The sequence below is a fragment of the Gnatocerus cornutus genome, chromosome 2, assembly GCF_029298725.1.
Source record: "Gnatocerus cornutus isolate USDA-ARS CGAHR chromosome 2, icGnaCorn1.1, whole genome shotgun sequence".
NCBI classification, from domain to species: Eukaryota; Metazoa; Arthropoda; class Insecta; order Coleoptera; family Tenebrionidae; genus Gnatocerus; species Gnatocerus cornutus.
In genome coordinates, this window is record NC_142234.1 from 2,878,070 (window position 1) to 2,892,970 (window position 14,901).

At 32.0% G+C, this 14,901-nt stretch overlaps 2 protein-coding genes across 4 annotated transcripts in view; one reads left to right on the forward strand and one right to left on the reverse strand.

Moving 5' to 3' along the window:
• Positions 1–5: 5 nt before the first annotated feature.
• Positions 6–1,863, reverse strand: LOC148178149 (uncharacterized). Of its 2 annotated transcripts, none has more exons than XM_088031299.1 (6): positions 1,748–1,863; positions 1,560–1,648; positions 1,325–1,485; positions 1,125–1,225; positions 908–1,063; positions 6–847 (listed from the first exon to the last, which is right to left on the reverse strand). In XM_088031299.1, the coding sequence occupies exons 2-6, from the start codon at positions 1,646–1,648 to the stop codon at positions 20–22; spliced, it is 1,335 nt and encodes a 444-aa protein (XP_087887425.1). In that variant the 5' UTR covers positions 1,748–1,863; the 3' UTR covers positions 6–19. The 2 variants fall into 2 exon arrangements, with proteins under 2 accessions (XP_087887425.1, XP_087887426.1); XM_088031300.1 differs by having other exon boundaries at positions 1,713–1,863.
• A 3,966-nt stretch (positions 1,864–5,829) lies between these two features.
• LOC148178150 (uncharacterized) overlaps positions 5,830–14,901 on the forward strand; it is a 48,861-nt gene continuing 39,789 nt past the window's right edge. For both annotated transcript variants that reach the window (XM_088031477.1, XM_088031476.1), the window contains exon 1: positions 5,830–6,131. The gene's annotated coding sequence lies outside the window, so the exon portion shown is untranslated. The remainder of the gene's footprint in view (positions 6,132–14,901) is intronic.

A 14,901-nucleotide genomic window follows, 5' to 3' on the forward strand; every position in this document is an offset into this window, starting at 1 on the left:
ATACAATTTCTTTTTTAAATTATTTTTTTATTTTCTTCACTTGCTCCTTTAACATCTCCAACTGATGACGAAGCCGTCTATTTTGCCGCTTTAATTCCTTCTTCTCTAATGCCATTTTCACCACTCTATCTGGCTTTTCAACATCAATTTTTAAATGTTTGAATGCTTGATACAAGTAACTACAATTTGTGCAACAACCTTTACCATCTTTAATTACAAATGAGCACTCATTATGTCTCCATTTGCCAGTGATTGTATCAAGTTTAGCAATTTTGGTGTGTCGAACGCAATACATGTCATCCTCTGGACCCCCTGAGCAAATTTTTGCGGCCATAAATTCATCTAGTGCTTCCTTAATGTGTTGCAGGTTCATGGTCTTTTCAGTATATTCAGTTTTAACTTCATGAGTGTTAAAGAAGAATTTTAATTGTAAAGTTTCATCAAGTAGAACGTGCTTCACTAGCGGCCTCTTATTATAAATGAATGTTTTGGAAAATGTGATGTATTTTTCACTGTTGTCTTCATGGGTTGTTACACCACAAAATTGAGGTAACTCAAATGGAATGAAATTCTCATAGAAATTGTTAAACAAAGCTTTTGTATTATGTTCGCTAATTTCTTCAATCCTAAGAGGATCCAAGCGAATGTAATTTTCACAATGTTCATTTTTCTTAGACATTATACTTGTATCTAAACATTTCTCTATTTCTTCTTTGTCTACCACAGCATCAGATATTTTATTTTTCTCTCGAACTTTACACCTCGTTCTTTTTAAATCAATAGAGTTTTTGTAGACAATCGTAGGCACAGCACCTTCAGCCAACTGAGGTCTACCATAAGGGACAATCTAATAATAAAAAATTTCAATAGTAGCAACTGCAACTAAGTTGTAGCTTTTAAAACTTACAGGACCTAATTGCCTTTTACAAATCACATCTTGATTAGACAATACTGTATCTTGGTCTCTTGGGGTAGAAAGCACACGGTATTTTTCTATTTCGTTGTTAAAACCTGAGCGACAATTCGCGACGAAGCATTTTCTGTTTCTTAAAGTAGCCGAGTCCTTCAAAGGAAAACTAGATATGATTTTAGTTTTTAAACAAAACAAAATCTTTAATACCAACCTGTGATAACATATTTGCATTTAGTGGGGTGGTAGTTTGAGTTAAAGTGTTTGGTTCAGGCGTTTCAACGACATCCTCTAGCACTGATGCTGAACTCAATTCTAAAAATATAAAAAGTCTCAAACATCTTTATACTACACAATAAAGTTTTAAAAGTTTCAAGCCAAATTACTTTTGTTAGAACCATTTAAATTACACACCTTTATTTTCCACTGTGGCTGGATGAAGGGTTGGGACAGCATACTTTGAAAGTCGTGAATCATTTGCCCATTTGGCTTCAAAATGGCGAGAGCATATTTTCTGATTTTTTAAAGAATCGCCACAAAACACTATTCCCATGTTTTCTTGCCATACTTTTGAGCTAAAAAAACACTCATTATATTAATATTACCCAACTTTTCACGTATTTATCTCAGTATTTACTACAAATATTACCGTTCAATATTACTTGGAAAAAAATGCATGGATGCAACATCGTAGCTGCTTGATCCACAGACTAAACATAGCACCCGTTTTGACTCCATCTAAAATACAAGAAAAAATTAACACAAGAATGAAACATTGAGGAAAATTCAGAGAAAACTAAACTTTTTACACGTATTTTCTGAAAACGTTTTTCATACCTTTAATATTTGGGTTCTTAAAGGAATAAAGGAAATTAACACAACCGACTTATTCTTAAAATTAACCTAACACGAACAAAAAACTCGAAAAAATTACGCACATTGACAATTGACAATTGACATAAAAAATGACAACATTACAAAACAAAATCCCCAAAACCGTCATGCAGTGGGAACATCATCTCTTTTAAACATTACCAAGTTAATGGATCAAATGCCGTCTTTTTAAATTCATAGCTTAACAAAATTGTGTGGATGTTTTTGTGCAAAAAAATTTATTTTCTCTAGCTAAACACGTTTACAATAACAATAAAATCAAAGTTTGCTTAGACTCTTGACGGAAGCAAATTTTGGCATTTGTTTTTTTTAAGTGACAACTGAAATTTTGTGCAATCATTTGTAGTTTCCGGGAGTGTTTCTGTTCCAAATTGAAGGTAAATATCTGTAATTCCGTAGATAATCATTTCAGTTTAGCCCCCAGAAGACAAAATACCCCCTAAACATGAAAACTTCAACAAGAAATATCATTTCGCCCCGAAAAAAGTTAATTTTCCCTTCACATTTTGTGTTTAAGGTCACTAGATCAAAGTTTCTGTTTTATAAGGTACGGCTATTAATTTTTAGTGCGCAATTCAAAAGAGACAGACATAGTCCATAAAGCAATGGGTTAGAACGAGACGCAAGACTCTAGGGAATTGTCATAAAATTGTTGACATAAAATTTTTCATTGACAAAATTTAAGGTTATCTTAAATTTATTTGTTTAAAATACACTTAAATAAACCGTAGGTACAAGAAGAAACTTGGTTCCAACATTATAACAGACTGTGACGACATTAGGACCATTTTGCCACGTTAAGGAAGAGCAAAACTCAGTAAAGTTTTTGGACGTCAAGCACTGTCTTTGGCAATCTCCAACGATTCGACCTGCATGCAGTAACGCCCTAATTAGAATATGCTATCAGCACTTTTTATATTGTAGCTTATGCAGACAATGTGGTAATGATGTGATGTAAAAAAAACTGAGAGAAAGCATTGCATAAATGGAAGTAGCAAATACATGAGCAGAAAATGAAGTACATGAGATATTCTTCAAGCGCTATTAAGAAGAGAGAGAGTTTACAAATTTGTACATGTTTAAGATTTTGATTGAGTTTATACAGAACAACTGCAATTATCAACATCAACAAAACGAATATTAGGAGCAAATATTAAGGTTATGGCAAAATTATTTAACACCCTAAAATACAAAATGAAATCTATTTCTAACACTACAGGAGACCATTTGAATACGTAAGAAGTGAGTGAGCAAACCAACATTACGATCAATTCCATTGAAGCGCGAGTCATGTGTTTGAGCCTCTAGCGTTGTCTTTGGCAGTGTTGCAACGATTCCACCTGTATACAGTAAGGGCATAAGTGTTATAAATTCTTTATATGTTGTGAACTGTAGCGAGAAATATAAAAATTATAAGACCTAAAGAAGAACTGAGAAAAAGCATTAGGACTGAAATACATGGAAAATGCAAGTGACGCGTATAGTGAGGAAATGACTAAGAGTATATGAAATAGTTGAATAGTTGAGAAGTTTGAATGTGGAAAAATATTCAAGAACTTGAGGGTGCACAACACTGAAATACAGATTGTTGCAAGGAAACCTTGTGATTTTCTAATGAAGTAACAAGAAACCAAGTGCAAGTCTGCAAATGGATGAGACTGGTATTAGTCATATTTGTGAGGAAAACAATAAGATGATATAGTGTAACTGATAAGCAGGTGGGAAATATATGTATTTACTAAGAACCGAGGCAGCAGTGATACATCAATGATTAATTTCAGGTAAAATGAAGATTCGACGTTGTATCCAAAAACCAAAGAAATAGTGCAGCATCTAACTTAACGACAATAATATAATTTTAATCAAATCTTTTATTCTACTACATTTTCTCTATGAATGTATAGCTATGAGTTAGCACCCATGTGTTTAAGGACCTTCGTACGCCACTTAGAACTATAGAACCTGTTTTGCCTATCTCATGTGTATTTCTTGTTCTATTGCATTTTCAGTGTTCCCTTTCATTAGGAGGAAGTAGCAGTGGCTTCAAGCCAATCATCTTCTGCCGCTGATGTTGAAAGCGATGCTGTATCTCCCTCCTGAGGCTGCGTATCTGCAGTGTTCAGTGCAATGATTGTATCTTGTCCCTCTGCTGTTTTATGAGGTGCCTCTTTTAGATTAAGGGTAGCAAGTCAGTTCGTCCTACAACACATTTTGATGACGTTTCCCGTTGAGGCCGACAAACTTACACTTTACAAGATTTTTGCTTATTTTTTAGGCCATTGAAACATATCTGTTCATAACGCAGGTTTTGTGATGTACTTAGCTAGTACCATATGTGAGTGGCCTTCCCTTTTCCACTTTCTTGTCCATAGATTTAATTTTCAACTCATATTAACAATAAGATGAACGAGTTATTCGCCTGAATGCAAGAAGTTCATGTTGGTATTGGGGCTATTGAGGAGATACAAAAGCGATTGAAGACAAATTGGAGGAACATTATTTAAATTTAGTTCTGGTACAAACTTCCATAACCTTATAAAAAGTACTCAAGGATTCATATACAAAAACCAACTTTAGTATTCCCCCAATACGTACTGCTTAAAGCGCCCCACTCACTATGCGTTTTGTATGAGCGACATGTTTGTACATACATGTATGTCATACAAGTTTTGATATCATACAAGTATTTCTCAAACATGTTGATACATACATAACGTTGAATGTGTGATCGATACATGTTTTTTTTGCACATACAGAATCTCAACAAGATAAAAAATATAGTCCCTACACGATACAAACATGTGTGACGATCTGGATGTCGAGAGTACTTGTGCCGCTATTGTAATTGTCAAATTATTATATGGAAAAAAACACAAAAATTTTTCTAAAGATTATAAAAACTATTTGAAGATGTCAAAAAAGATGTCAAATCATACAAATTTCAGGACTTTTTTTTTAGTTTTTCTTTACGCATACCGCAAAATATCAAACACGTTTGACATACTCACATTTGTATGCGCATACAGTGTTCACAGACAAAACTTGCTCACACACAGTAAGTTGATCTGTGTGTGACCAATTCTTGTATGTCATACTTGTTTCCGGAAGTAGAAATGACGAACATGTTTGGACCGTGTGTGATTCTCTCGAACTTCTATGACATACATGTATGTACAAACATGTCGCTCATACACAACGCATAGGGAGTGGGGCGCTTAATAACCAATGTCACAATGATTGTCGGCTTCGATAAAGCTTCCATATACCTTCTATTTGGAGTTTTCTGAAATTAGTGGAAAGTCGTCGTACATAAAACGTCAAATAGTATTTACTTACGGCGGAGGAAACAAAAACACCATAACGATTCGTGTTGAGAAATCGCACATTCGAACCATTTTATTACAAACGACAAGAATCGACAATTCATAAAGCAATGTGTCCATACAAACAACACAAAATTTCCATGTCATTTAGTGCGCATGTAGAGATAGACAGAAGATATCGTTGTCTTTCTTTTTGTTACTAATAGCCGTACCTTATAAAACTTTGATCTAGTGACCTTAGGCGCTTTTGACATTGTTGACAAATTGAATTTTGGGGTTAGTAAGATTTTTGACTTTTGAAAGCTACAAAAAACACAAACATAGAACAAAGTAACGATCGTAAACAGAGCACACAACGAAAACTTGAAAGAGCAACAAACAACGTGTAATAATTTGAAAATTCAAACTTAAAATTTGAAATGTCAAAAACAATGTTGGTAATAAACCCAATATGGTAAAATGTTCCCAAAAGTGCCCGAACAGCGGCGCTTTCCAAGGCATATGCGGAAAAACAGTAGAACTACACGAATGCACAGGTCGTAAATATACAGCAGGTCGTGGCCCGTACCTTATAAAACATAAACTTTGATCTAGTGACCTTAATTGTGTTTGTGACGTGGCGCCATCTAACCCCCAAGGAACAAGTAACCGCCGGTACATGTAAAGGTTGCTGTTTTACCGATACAACATATCTTTATCTCTATCTACCACTATCAAAAAGAATAACAAGAAGACAACACAACAGAACGATTACAGTCCGAAGAACGAGCGTTTGGGTACGAGATAGAAAACAAACATGAAGTCGATAGTGCACGTAAAAGTTTTCTGTTTACTTATTCAGTTTTAGTTCAGACCGACGAGTTGCCCAACTGTGATGTGTGCGTTGTGTTTAAACATGTTAAATAAAGCGGTTAGAAACTCAAAACAGTTACCCCTAAAGTTAATTACATGGTTTTAATTACCCTAATTGCGAAGGTCATTGTTGGTGCACATACGACTTTTGGGTAAGTGAATTTTTTTTGTAATTCAACTGTTGCATTTACCCCACAGATGATTGATAGTTGAGAAATGTTTTCCACTTCGGAAAATTTTAAGTTTAGGTCCAAAAATAACAACTTTCTGTTGAGTTTTTCAAGTCTTCAGTTTACAGTTTTGGTACCTGATGAGATCTTAACAACCACTGATAACCCAAACAAACTAGAAATTCAAAGGTATTTAAAGAATTTGCTTATCTTTCGTCCAGGTACAAAATATTTCATAACGTTCATAAGTTTTCAGACGCCGCAAAGTCTAGACATTTTTACAAGAACCTTATCAATTGTCGCTAGTCTCTTCTTCTTTTTGACCCGTTGTATTTAACCTTTGTTGAACTGAACAATCCTCTTTGAACGAGATAAGTTTCGGCGACAAATTTGAATCAAAAGCCTGTCTTTTGCTATTGCTATTTTTATCTCTTTGAAATTGACTTTCCAACTAGTTGATTAAGGTGGAAGTTCACGAGTCATCAATGAAATTTACGTAAGTTTTAAACTAGGGTGCATTCACTTTTCCGGACCGCACGCGTTGCATTACTGAGAATGCAAGATAATTGCATTCTCATCATTCGGATAATGTTAAGTCAAAATTCCTGAAGAAGGTGCAGCCCGTGCTTTACTACTAAATTTGTATTTTGGACTCGACTCGAGTGATTTGAAACTAATCGATAAAAAATGAATCGTAATGATTGATTTTTCATTTACATTTTTACCTGTTTGTTTAGGTGAACAAACATTTCAGGGCCTCTAACGTTTTACGCAGTAAACAACAATTAATTCGTAATTTTATCGTAAGCATAATATTGTAATTTGTGACCGATGTCTTAGAACTACAATTTAACAAACGCTCTAGTGCGGTTATGGCTTTGACTTTTTAAATTGTTTACAGCCACCTTACCGCAAACCCCCATAAACATAATAACGCTCAAATGGTTGGGTCTCATCTAATAAATATTTTTTCCTAGCTGGTCAGTCTTACAAACCAACTCCTTATAGGTCTACATTTCGAGGTGATTTTGTTACTCAACTGACCCAAACTTTGCCACCATTTTTTTTAATCCTGTAATTTCTTTATTTTTTATGTGATTTTAACAAAATTTGTGTTGATTATCACTCTCGACTGGCTTATTAAGAGCGTCGATTTAGAAAAATTTAGACCGAAAAAGAGAATTTTTAGAAATTTTTATTTGAACAACAGTGAAAATGTCAATTTTTTCAACACTGAAATTTCGTTATTTTTAGTACGACAGGAACCAAATTTATGCATGTTGTTTCTTTTGTTTGTTTTAGTAATATCACTAATTTGCAAAAATTTAGATCAAAAAGTCGAATTTTTAGAAATTTTTGTGGTAAGACCAAAAAAATTCCACCACTTTTTTTTAATATCCTGTAATTTCTTTATTTCTTATGTGATTTTAACGAAATTTGTGGAGATTATCACTCTCGACTGGCTTATTAAGAGCGTCGATTTAGAAAAATTTTGACCGAAAAAGAGAATTTTTAGAAATTTTTATTTGAACAACAGTGAAAATGTCAATTTTCTTCAACACTGTAATTTCGTTATTTTTAGTACGACACGAACGAAATTTATGCATGATGTTTCTTTTGTTTGTTTTAGTAGTAATTACTAATTTGCAAAAATTTAGATCAAAAAGTCGAATATTTACAAATTTTCGTTTTAAGACCAAAAAAATGCCACCATTTTTTTTTAATCCTGTAATTTCTTTATTTTTTATGTGATTTTAACAAAATTTGTGTTGATTATCACTCTCGACTGGCTTATTAAGAGCGTCGATTTAGAAAAATTTAGACCGAAAAAGAGAATTTTTAGAAATTTTTATTTGAACAACAGTGAAAATGTCAATTTTCTTCAACACTGTAATTTCGTTATTTTTAGTACGACAGGAACGAAATTTATGCATGTTGTTTCTTTTGTTTGTTTTAGTAATCACTAATTTGCAAAAATTTAGATCAAAAAGTCGAATTTTTACAAATTTTCGTTTTTAGACCAAAAAATGACACTAATTTTTTTTAATCCTGTAATTTCTTTATTTTTTATGTGATTTTAACGAAATTTGTGTTGATTATCACTCTCGACTGGCTTATTAAGAGCGTCGATTTAGAAAAATTTAGACCGAAAAAGAGAATTTTTAGAAATTTTTATTTAGACAACAGTGAAAATGTCAATTTTTTCAACACTGAAATTTCGTTATTTTTAGTACGACAGGAACCAAATTTATGCATGTTGTTTCTTTTGTTTGTTTTAGTAATATCACTAATTTGCAAAAATTTAGATGAAAAAGTCGAATTTTTACAAATTTTCGTTTTAAGACCAACAAAATGCCACCAATTTTTTTTGAGATCCTGTAATTTCTTTATTTTTATGCGATTTTAACGATATTTGTGGAGATTATCCCTCTCGACTGCCTTATTAAGAGTGTCGATTTAGAAAAATTTAGACCGAAAAAGAGAATTTTTAGAAATTTTTATTTAGACAACAGTGAAAATGTCAATTTTCTTCAACACTGTAATTTCGTTATTTTTAGTACGACAGGAACGAAATTTATGCACGTTGTTTCTTTTGTTTGTTTTAGTAATATCACTAATTTGCAAAAATTTAGATCAAAAGGTCGAATTTTTTGAAATTTTTATGGTAAGACCAAAAAAATAGCACCAATTTTTTTTTATCCTGTAATTTCTTTATTTTTTATGTGATTTTAACGAAATTTGTGTTGATTATCACTCTCGACTGGCTTATTAAGAGCGTCGATTGTAGAAAAATTTAGACCGAAAAAGAGAATTTTTAGAAATTTTTATTTGGACAACAGTGAAAATGTCAATTTTTTTCAACACTGTAATTTTGTTATTTTTAGTGCGACAAGAACGAAATTTATCCACGTTGTTTCTTTTGTTTGTTTTAGTAATCACTAATTTGCAAAAATTTAGATCAAAAAGTCGAATTTTTACAAATTTTCGTTTTAAGACCAAAAAAAAGCCACCAATTTTTTTTAATCCTGTAATTTCTTTATTTTTTATGTGATTTTAACGAAATTTGTGGAGATTATCACTCTCGACTGGCTTATTAAGAGCGTCGATTTAGAAAAATTTAGACCGAGGAAGAGAATTTTTAGAAATTTTTGTTTTAAGACCAAAAAAATGCCACCAATTTTTTTTTTTTTAATCCTGTAATTCTTTATTTTTAATGTGATTTAACGAAATTTGTGGACTCACGACTGCCTTTTTAAGAGCGTCGATTTAGAAAAATTCAGACCGTAAAAGAGAATTTTTAGAAATTTTTATTTGGACAACTGAAAATGTCAATTTTCTTCAACACTGTAATTTCGTTATTTTTAGTGCGACAGGAACGAAATTTATGCATGTTGTTTCTTTTGTTTGTTTTAGTAATATCACTAATTTGCAAAAATTTAGATCAAAAAGTCGAATTTTTAGAAATTTTTGTGGTAAGACAAAAAAAATCCACAAATTTTTTTTAAGACTTTGTAATTTCTTTATTTTTTATGCGATTTTAACGACATTTGTGGAGATTATCACTCTCGACTGTCTTATTAAGATTGTCGAATTAGAAAAATTTAGACCGAAAAAGAGAATTTGTAGAAATTTTTTTTCGAGCAGCTAAAAAAAATTACAAAAAAAACTTGAACGCGCTTTAATTTCTACATTTTTGGTGCAAATCACTAGGGGTTTGCGGTCAGGTGGCTATAAACGGTTTAAAAAGTCAAAGCCATAACCGCACTAGAGCGTTTGATAAACTGTAATGGCACCAGTTATAAAACGTTTTTATTACAAAATGATGCGACGAAAACAAGGATATTTTCACATTCCAAACACTCGACCCACTCTCACTTTACTCTTGCATTATGTGGGATATGAATCAATAAATTCTCCCGTGATAAAGTATACAAAGAGTTAATCTTGTAATAGTTATGGTTTTTTCCAGAACGTAAAACTGTTACCATCAGTGCGGAAATTCCTTCACTTTCATAAAATCCATATTAGTCGATCGTTTGCGTCGGTACTTTTCTGCATTTTAATTGATTTAGTTTGTCCATAAAGAAAATTTATAACGTATTCACGAACATCCGGTAGATTTGCGTTACAACGGTTCAAGCATTTTATTTAGTATTTCGTATTTACCGGAAGCGGTTGTTGTTCTGAAGTGACTTGTTTAATAATTCGTATAAATAAACTATTAACATTTATATTTACGTTCTTTTTATAACGTGATGAGATAATCCATTCATTAATACATAATCCCAAGTTGATTAGTTGATTTTTTTATTTCTGGTTACAGGGAAGTAATAAAGTTATCGTCGCAACTAAATTGCCGGAAATTTGGGTCATCGCCAAAAGCCATTGTTCCCTTATCAAATTCTGGTACAATTCATTTCAATTTCTTTCCATGTTTTGAGAACACATGGTGCTTAGCATTACTGGTGACGTAATAATCCAGACGCTGTTGATATTAAATTATTTCGAATTATCTCTTGTTAAAACCACTTGTGCTCCAGCATAGAAAAAAACTCGATGACGTTTACATGCGATAAATTCTAATTGTTTTGTACTTTTGATGTTAGGTCAAGAGGTTTGTTTTTTTAATGAGCTTGTTGGTGTAAAGACCACAATTTGGGAGGTTTGTATTTAAGTAGCTTGTAAAGGAGTGTCAATAAACTATTGAATGACAAGGAAAATAATTATGGTGTAATCTAATTACATGGAAATACTGTGTAAACAAACATTTATATAAGTTTCGTTCGTTCTGATGGATGCGGGTCAAACTGCTGACCTATGTAATGCCTAGCGGAAAGTTAACTAGCGAAAAAAAATAATTACAAAATTAAAAATTTTCTTCTTTTAAGGTTAATCTTTAGCATAATTTATATCCGTGGCTTCAAATTATTGTTGTTTTTTTTTAATTAAAACGAGTCGCATTTACAACTAGACTATGTGGTTGTTTATAAATGTTTCTAGCATCAAGCGTGGCTATGAAATGTCAAAGAAATTTGCCGCTCATTACAAATGTGGGTTTCGATTTTTCAACTGACATTTGCAGTTAACCTCAAATATGGAGCAAAGTAAGTTTTGAGAAATAAACTGTTCTAGTTGTGGTTTAAAACCTGAAAATCAAAAACTTGTACACAAAACTGTAACTGAAACGTCATTGACGTAAATAACATTATACATAATTTTCAAGATAGTTATATTCACTATGAAAACAAAGCGGCAAAATAGTGTACGACAGGAATTCCAGAGCCACCCTTGATGCTAGAAACATTTATAAACACCTTGTATTTTCTATATCCCACAGCATATTATATTTAAAAATAGACTATTTTATTTCAAGATTCAAATAAAAAGTACATATTTAAAAAGGGTACCTTATAAACGAAGTTAAAAACAGTACAAAATGAATGAGGAGCAGACGTCGATTCAGATCATTTGTTAAGACCAAGGTTAAGACTATCAGCTAAATATGAAGAAATATCTAACAATTTAAGAAAAATGTTGGAGTGAAACTAGAAATTCACGAGAAACAAGATGTGGAAGAAATTTGAAGAGATAATGAAAGAAAGAGCACAATTATAAAATGACAAGATCTAAGATATGGCATAACGAATGTGAGCAAGCGGTGTCAAATCGGCAAACAGCAAGAATAAACATGATAAATAAACAACACACCCGAAAGCAGAGAAGAAGAAATACAGATATATAGAACAACAAATGCATAACTAATTGAAGACTTGACATAAAGACCGGGCTAAGCGCTAAATATTGTATTTTGAGATAATTAAATATTTTTGTTTATACCCATCACTGTCATCTAAACTGGTCTGCAAAAATTTGTAATTTGATATTGAGACCTCTTAATTTCATTTTGCACAAATGTAAAAAAAATATGTAAATTGTAAATGTAAATTATAAATTCGGGGATATGAACATTCACATTAACATTTAAAAATTGTTTTAAAATGCAAAACATATACGTAGTTGAGTAATTTATTGAAACATCAAAAAAGAATAGGTGATAACAAAATGTTTACATTCTGTTTATTAAATTTTCATAAAATTCTCTATTTTTTGGTCTTAAAAATGGTAACATGTCTTGAAGATTTTTTTTCTTCTCGATTCTTAATGGCTTGTCACAATTTAGTTTTGGCAATTCCATTTTACATATAGGTTGGTTTTTAACATTTTTTTTTAAATACTAACAGTTTTGCATTTTGCTTCTGTTGCAACAAGAGTATAAATTTTGATTAAACCAGAATTATCTTGGGAAATCGGAAGTCATTTTATTTTGGAAATCTTCAGCTTGCTGGTGTTTAAGATAAACAAGCAAGGTAAACCCCAAAATTATAACAAGAAAGTTGCCTTAAATAGTACATCTGGCAACACTTGTTCAAAATCAACGCAACAATCAGTTTTTGGCGGATGAAAACTTAAGTTAGAAAATTTTTCCTTAATCATTCTGTAGTACAATCGATAGGGAATATTAGCATGAAGGTATTTTTCTGTATACTCTAAAAACCTGTATTTATAAATTTAGTAGACCTCGGCATTCAAATAAAAATACTATTGACAATATTACTGGTTTGTTGCATCTAAAATTACTAATGGCGCTTAGCTCGGTTTTTATAAACGCTACTTTGAACTTAACACAAACATATTTTTAGGCGACTTAAACAGAAAATGGAATTTTTAGGTCTCAAAAGCGGCCTAAAAGTAAGTCTTTTCTGGCCGCAAACATTTTTGGCCGATCTATGCTGGCGCCATCTATCCATAGTTTTGCATATTACATAAAGATACCGACAATACCCCCAATTTTATAATTATTTGGGTAAAATCAAATCGACAAACTGCTGTAAAGTGCAACAAAGACGTGTTGAATTATTGAAAATGAACATGTCTAGCAGTGCTGCTGCGACAACATCAAAAAGCACATCAAACCTAATTCATACAAATTGTGAAACTACAAATGCCGAAACTGCAAATGTAAATAAAGAAAATATGAACTTTTCTTAAGGATTCATAAATATTTACAATTATTCAGTTGTTATAAATGATTAAATCAATAAATCAAAAATAAAAATGAATTAATTTGTAAATAAAAGAGACACTTTTTGGCCTTGGTACACAAATAACTATTTTTTCATACACAAAAGGCTCTTTTGTATTAATATTAGAGAAAGGCCCTTTCGATCAAACATTGGCAATATCGATTACCATTGTTTTATGAAGTTATCTAATTTTTCAATTTTTGGGCGCTTAGTTCGGTGTTTATGTCAAGTCTTTAATTACAAATTTAATTATTTTTTAATAATTACTAAATAATTAATAACTAATTACAAAAGAAAAACTCATACAAAGACGGTGTTCCGTAAGAATAAAAATGGAGAATTAATGGGAGGTATACAGGTGTCCCAGAACTCGCGCCCCAAAGAGAAAGGGCTTATGGAAACAATAATTCTGAACAAAAATTTTGAAACTAGAATTTTTTAACTAAAAAAATAATCGAGATAAGTCGAAAAAACGGTACCCAATCCCGAAACTGAATAGAATTTAAAAATCGGTAACTATGGACACATACTATCATCCATTGGTCAGATGAACATTAAACTCTCGTTGCCTAGGAAATTTAGTTGTTAATTTTTTATCAGTTCTCGAATACTAATAAACTCAATTTTTGTTTTAAAATTTACCATCTGTATTGCTGCCCCTTGCTCTCTGGGGCGCGAGTTCTGGACCACCCTGTAGAAGATAATAATAATAAAGAGTATTTTCAAGAAGTGTATGAGGGGCAAGAAGACGCAACAATCCACCAAACGGAAGCGACAGAAGATGAGAATCCACTGACATATGAAGAAATTACAGAAATAATACGAAAATTAAAAATATATATACAGGGTGTTCAAAAAGTTTGTAGCAAAATGCTTATAAATTACGACGGTGAACCTTTTCAATATCTGCATAGAACCAATTAGTTACAATTGCGTAATTTCTATTGTTCTGTCAAATGTCGGGTTTTACATTTAGGCGACTGAAAATATGTAAACGAAAAAAAAAAACACAATATTAGTGGGGTTTCGGGAAAAATATGTCGACCACAGGTCATATATTGGCATCAAAGCAAGTAGTGAACAACAACGTAGAACTTGACTTGCCCCTGTTTGCTATCTTTATAGATTTTAAGCAGGCGTACGACCAGAGACCAAAGAGAGAAGAAGTATATGAAGCAATGAAAAGTATATGAATAAAGGATAACTTGCCAGAATGACACTAACCGACCCAATTAATTGAAAATCAGTTCATTAATTCGTAACTCACATACAGCCAAAATGTAAACATTCAATTCGCATACTAAAACAACTAATAATTCATGTAGTCATTGTGACTAGAACAGACATTTAAAGAATGCGGGAATTTAGAGAAGACGGCGAAAGACAAATGCTTGATAAATCAACGAAAGTAAATCAAAATAAATGATGGCAGGAAGACCGTTACCACGAGTGAATGCGAAAATGAATGTCAGAATCAAAACAGAAAATTTTACTTTGAATCATGGGCGTACTTCTCATTGTCATTTATGACAATCAATGGATAATAATTAAAAATGCCTAAGAGCCACTGCAAAATTAGAAGAAAACACTTCGCTAAGAGTGATTGAGCTGTTGATTAGCAAATGTTGTATAGCTAAGATAAAATGTTTAAAGAAAAATGAAAAAGA